The sequence below is a fragment of the Sinohyriopsis cumingii genome, chromosome 3, assembly GCF_028554795.1.
Source record: "Sinohyriopsis cumingii isolate HCF-2022 chromosome 3, ASM2855479v2, whole genome shotgun sequence".
NCBI classification, from domain to species: Eukaryota; Metazoa; Mollusca; class Bivalvia; order Unionida; family Unionidae; genus Sinohyriopsis; species Sinohyriopsis cumingii.
The window spans coordinates 47,726,657-47,732,649 of record NC_142963.1 but is presented as its reverse complement, the minus strand read 5'-3'; the positions used below and the strand labels follow the sequence as shown (position 1 = coordinate 47,732,649).

At 36.6% G+C, this 5,993-nt stretch overlaps 1 protein-coding gene across 1 annotated transcript; it reads right to left on the bottom strand.

Annotated features, from left to right (window-relative positions):
- Positions 1–1,815: 1,815 nt before the first annotated feature.
- LOC149802806 (uncharacterized) lies at positions 1,816–3,244 on the bottom strand. The gene is made up of 2 exons (XM_089951315.1): positions 2,484–3,244; positions 1,816–1,950 (listed from the first exon to the last, which is right to left on the bottom strand). Exons 1-2 carry the CDS (start codon positions 2,927–2,929, stop codon positions 1,905–1,907), a joined length of 492 nt encoding a protein of 163 aa, XP_089807441.1. The 5' UTR covers positions 2,930–3,244; the 3' UTR covers positions 1,816–1,904.
- Positions 3,245–5,993: the final 2,749 nt, after the last annotated feature.

The window sequence follows — 5,993 nt, the reverse complement described above, 5'->3', positions numbered from 1 at the left end:
ATCTGCAATATGTCCATTTGTAAATCATTACTTTTATACGCAACATCATGAATATAAAACCCTTTATCAATTTTATTTATTTTATATTCACCAGGTCTTGGTTGATTTTGGGCATCAGGTCGAGTTCCAGGACCGCAATAATTGTATCTTGGAAGGTGTTTTTCTCCTGGTTTTTTAGCCCAAGGAGTTCCTGGTAATTTTCCTAATAAAGTAGTGATATCACCACCAATTTTCCTCGACTTGTCAAGGGAGATAAAATTATATTTATTTGTACCACATTTTAGACATTTACCTGTAAGTGAACTCTTTTTAATTTTTTGTTATTGTAGGTAATCCACTTGTAGGAGTGGATGCTCTACATCGAAAGCAATATAGATTCATATCATTTATTATATTTCTACAACATGGATGTCATTGATTTGTCAGCGACACGAAAAAAAGAGACAGTCAAACATATTTCAACATTACCAAATTCTATCAGAATTATAATAATAGGTCCCTCTGTATCCAGTTAAACGCAATTATTACTTAATTTGACAATGAGACGGTTAAAGTGGGACAAGTTATATTTAGTTGTACCATCAGTTGATGATCAGGGATGCTACGATTTACTTAAAGATTTTAATGAAAATGAAAAATTGTTAAATGAAGATGGTGACGACATTATTAATTGTATAATTGATATTGATGAAGAACCGTCCATCGAGGAATTATATGGATTTATTAATATCGTAGTATACGACGACGTAATGCTGGACAAACAAACAAATCCAGCAAGACTATTTTCTCGAGATAGGCATAAAGATACTGATGTGATTTATGTTACTCAGAGATATACACAAATACCTAAAGTGATCAGAGATAACTGTAATATTTTAGTTGTGTTTAATGGAGTTGATACGCATGATCTGCGAAATATTCATCCAACGTCGTGAAGTGGGGATTTTGACATGATTAAGTTCAAAAACGTATTTTCAAAAGCACAATCTATCCCACACGGATTTATCAGGATAAATTTACATGATCCTGGATCGCGATATCGTATAGGTCTTGATAAAATATTTGGTTGATATAATAATGATTTAATTATAGCAGCAGAGAGGGTGCGACCTCAATGAAACGTTCGGTTGGTAAACGAAAACGCACATACAAATTTAGAAAAACACAAATGACAAAAGATAAAGTAACAAACAAACAAAATAACTCAATTAGAGAAACTCTCGGTAAAGTTAGAGTGTCTGGTTTGGCGTTAGTGCTTATTTTTTTCATTTCGTAAGAAGCTTTTATTTTAAGAAGATGACGTTTCAGCAGAAGGTCTGTTCACCCTCTCTGCTGCTAAACTGATTAAAATGTCTACACTGTTCACATAATTTACATAGAGTTGTCTGTGCTACATTTGTGGATGGTATAGAGTGTTCTTTTATTCTGATTAGTCTTTATTCAAATTAATTTTTTAATTTTTTGGTACTTACATTTGCATTTTTTAAACATTTCAATACAAATTTTAAAACGAAAAAAAAATTCATTGATGTCACTCCTGTTTACATTGTAATAACGTGTTCATCGATGTGTCCACTGATAATACATTAACTTTCATCACCATACATATATCAATATGGGAACATTACACAATGTGCTGAGATTTCCTTTATTTTACCAATAAATTTACAATTATATACGCTTGGAGATATTCATATATCAAACAATGTTTTATAAATATTGTTTCAATCTATCCACAAAATAAATATACCAAGTCTTTTGTTCATGAATCATCGTCGGTGGTTATTTTGACATGAGCTTGCTGGCTGACCTCGCTTATAATTGAATCACTTCACAAGAGATTGTTGTTGTTGATTTAGGTGGCTATATTTTTTGCGGAGGGATGAGAATGCGGAATTTTTTGCTCACTGTACTAAGACCAGAATACATGTCAGTGTACACCGTGAGGTTCTGAAATTAGAACAAAGAGAACTCTTTGTAAAAAATATTGACAAAACAGGATGTAGGAAAATGAGTAATTATAATGAGCTTTTAGGAATATGAAGGATCACTGCAACACAATTATTTAATCGTGGTGTTCTATGGACTATTATTCTGTTTATTAAATTGTCATTTCACGTGTATGAACATGATATGCAGAGATAAAGGTGGGAAGAAAATATCTATGTTAACCAACTTCGTGCAAATGATATTAGTTTTATGGTTTGCCATTGACAAAGGTAAAGAACACAGGTACTTAATGTAATTCTTCCAAAAGGAATTTAACACAAAGTCAAACTTGAAAGCCTTATCATTTGTATATCATCTGCATGTTGTATTTCAAATTATTGTCTTTTACATTCATCTGTGATTAAAATATATAGATTTTTAAAAGAATGCATTGCATTGTGAAAAGAAGGTATGACCCCAGTACTGTTATATTCGTAATCGCTTTAAATGGATTATTAAGAAACATGTGACTATTCTATCAGTCATCGAATTACCTTAAATAAGTAAAGTTGTTGACTGCTTCCAGGGTGACACCATCGACTTTGATGGAAGGGACACTGGTGGCATCTTGCACACCGACTTTAGTGTTGTTCAGACTGATGGTGAGTCCATACTGCTTGCAAGCATTAGTAAAACGGTCTCCCAGTCTCTGGAGGGCATCCTCGGTGTGGGTCACAAGGGCCACGTCATCCGCAAAGAGCATCTCCTTGATGAACCCCGACCTCACTTTGGTCTTCCAGCGGAGTCGTGCCAGGTTCAACAGCCTCTCGTCGGACCTGGTGTGCAGATATACACCATCAGTGGACGAGTCAAATGCGTAGGAAATGAGCAGGGAGAAGAAGATCCCGGAAAGAGTCGACTGCAGCACACAGCCATGCTTCACGCCGCTGTCGATTGGGAAGGGGTTTTGAGGAGGATCCATTGTACATGACTGTTCCATTCATATCGACATGTAAAGAGATTAAGATGCTGCGGAGTTTTAGGGGTCAGCCGATCTTACTGAGAAGGTAGAAGGCCTTAGTGAGGTCGATGAACATCATGTAGAGTGGCTGATCTTGCTCTCTGCTCTTCTCTTGGAGTTGTCGGAGGCAGAAAATCATGTCTGATTCCAGGTACACACAGTCTACAGCAGCTGCAACCTGTTGAGAATGATGCGGCCATACACTTTGTAAACGATGCTCAGGAGCGAAATCCCTCTGTAATTGTTTCAGTCACTGCAGTCGCCCTTGTTTTCGTAAAGGGTCACAATGGTGGCGTCGCGCATGTTTTGGGTTACTGTTCCCAACGAATAACAATTGTCTCCGAGACTTATTAGACAACTGGTTAGAATAGGCCGCATGAAAGACACAACTACACTGTCCCATCTAAATGAATCATCGACATATACAGCTCCTTTCATACGATCTATATTACGTAGCTTGTTTGTGATATCAAAACGCAGTACTACATATCACACGTTGCAATGTAGAATCGATGACACATTATCTAACTGATGTCTTAAGATTTTAAATAAAGCTGATATAAGCTTGTATAATTTATTAAATAAATAGACAAAGTTTGAGTGCCTGAAAATAGTTCCTTCCCCCAAATAACACACAAAACATACATATGCTTTAATCGTAAAATACAATATTTGTTGTGGTTCATGTTCCTTATCTCATCTGCTGAATTAATGTAAATTTAAACATACTGGAAAGGCATGAAATCAGTCAACATATTTCCTATACAGCTACTTACTTATCTCTTACCAAGTCATTTGTTCAATCGGTAAGTCTGTCAGTCTAGCATTCCATCAATCTATCGATTGATCTGTTTGTTTTTGAAAGTGTGTATATTTGATTTGGTACTTTATGACACAGCAACACCAATAGGTTCTTTATGACCACTCCGGTGGTCTAGTGGTTAGAGCGTTCGCATCGGATGCGGGAGGTCGCGGGTTCTAACCACAACCGAGACATACCAAAGACTTAAAAAGTGGTACTAACAGCTGCCTGCTAGACGCTCAGCATTAAGATGTTGGTGTTAGGACTAGCTGGCCTGGTGTCAGGATAATGTAACTGGGTGGGACATCAGGCTACATGTCTGCTGCATAATGTCTCAGTGCTAGACTTCACTATAAACTGCCATATGACTGTCATATTGTATGACTGTAAAATTGTTAAAGCTACGTTAAAAATCCAAATCAACCCACCCACAAAGAGAGTCTTTTGTACCGATGCAGTTGGAGGAAAGTGTTTGACAGGAACACGCCAAGTACATGACTCAATCTGATCCGATGGTATAATTCGAAACCGCACCCTTTAGTCCACGCTAATCTCTGAGCTACAGCGGCTCCCCGAATGTTTGTATGTATGTAGTTGTTGTTATTGTGGGGTTTAACGCCATTTTTCAGCACACGATAGGCTATGCATGGCGGCCAATATTAATGGTTAAAGAAGAACCCGGGAAAACCCAAGAAAGAACCACTGACCCACGTGAAGCTACTGGCAAGCTTCCTCACATAACAACATTGGCCGAATCCAAGACTCGAACCCACGCAGACAGAGGTGATGTATGTATGTATGTATGTATGTATGTATGTATGTCTAAAAATTCATACACAAACAAGTATAAATATATTTCTGCACATTTTTGTATCCGACGACATAACCCATATCGATGACTACGTTACTAGGTAACACAAAGATACCGTAACTATAACAAGATAGTCCAGTTCTAGTTTTGAATATGTTATACAGTTTTTGAACATTGTCGTAATATGTACACATGTGAGCTAGCCTATCATTCCTGGTAGGTTCTTTACAACTTTAACGATGTGTAGAAACAGATGGGCAACAGATCTTTTTTGTACCTGTATATCGGATATTCAAAGTACATGCAACTTGGTGTTTCGATGCAGTCTACCTATTCCCTTGATGTTCAGACCGTTACTTCGTCTAATAAAGAGGACTTTCCGATAGGTTGGTTCAGTTTCCTATACTTGATTTCTAGAGTACCAGCTGGATAATCGCAATGTCATTTGTAAGCTTTACTATATCACCAGGTGTAATGTATCTATCAAGTGTCCTTTTTCTAGAGTAAACATTTTACAAGCTAAAGTTATTGCATGGTCCGATCATAAATTTTGTTAATCGAAATAAATACTAAATGTGTAGTCAGATGCCAATAGGATATACGACAGCTGTTGAAGCTGATGCTGACCAAATAAGGTAGCAGGGAATAGTTTCGTAAATTGGCCCCCTGTCAAATTTCTTAACTTAAGGCTATGGTGCGACTTTCTCAGTATTTTTGTTTACTAATTATATATATGGGTATATTGGTTAACTTGGTGTTTTGGGTTGTGTTGTTCTTGAAAGTGATGTCAGGTATGTACACTTTCCATAGTTACTCTGCAGCACGTAGACAGTAAATATCAACAGTTGGCTAGATAAAAGAGTTAGCCACCCAAACATGTGGGTTCGCGGCAAAGTATAACATCTCCAAAACGGCTAGGATGACAATTATTTTCAACTGCAACGGCCTGTTTAGTACACACTGTTTTGCAGAATCATCATCTAGGAAAATGACTTGTATTTACACTGTGAGCATATCGTGGTGTTAAAAACGACCTTCGGACGTGAAAAATACAGGTACAATTTGGGATTGGGGCGCATAAACGTCTTCTGCTATGAATTGCCAGTGACCTCTCTGGTCAAGTAGATTATATTCTTATGCTTTATTTTAATAAAGCTATCCAAAAATTGGACCTATTTGACCACACTTGATTTTTTATATTATTGTTTTAAAAAAAAAAGATGTTATCATATTAGGCCGGCGAATGCAGCAATTATTTGTGCATGAAAACTGTCCCCTGCCCCCTTAAGAAAACATATGGCTTATATTGGTGCATTCTGCCACATCTATTATTCTTTTATATTTCTTTGTATATATGTAAGTAATTTGTATTTATTAGCTTCGTTATGTTCCCTTCCTTTATACATATATCACTTAATGTTGTATGCAAT

Excerpts from the sequence above, each read along its gene's own strand:
- LOC149802806 (XM_089951315.1), bottom strand. The coding sequence starts at position 2,929 with ATGGAACAGTCATGTACAATGGATCCTCCTCAAAACCCCTTCCCAATC. Across the intron at positions 1,951-2,483 it reads AACAACTTTACTTATTTAAG|AACCTCACGGTGTACACTGA; the intron begins GTAATTCGATGA and ends TTCTAATTTCAG.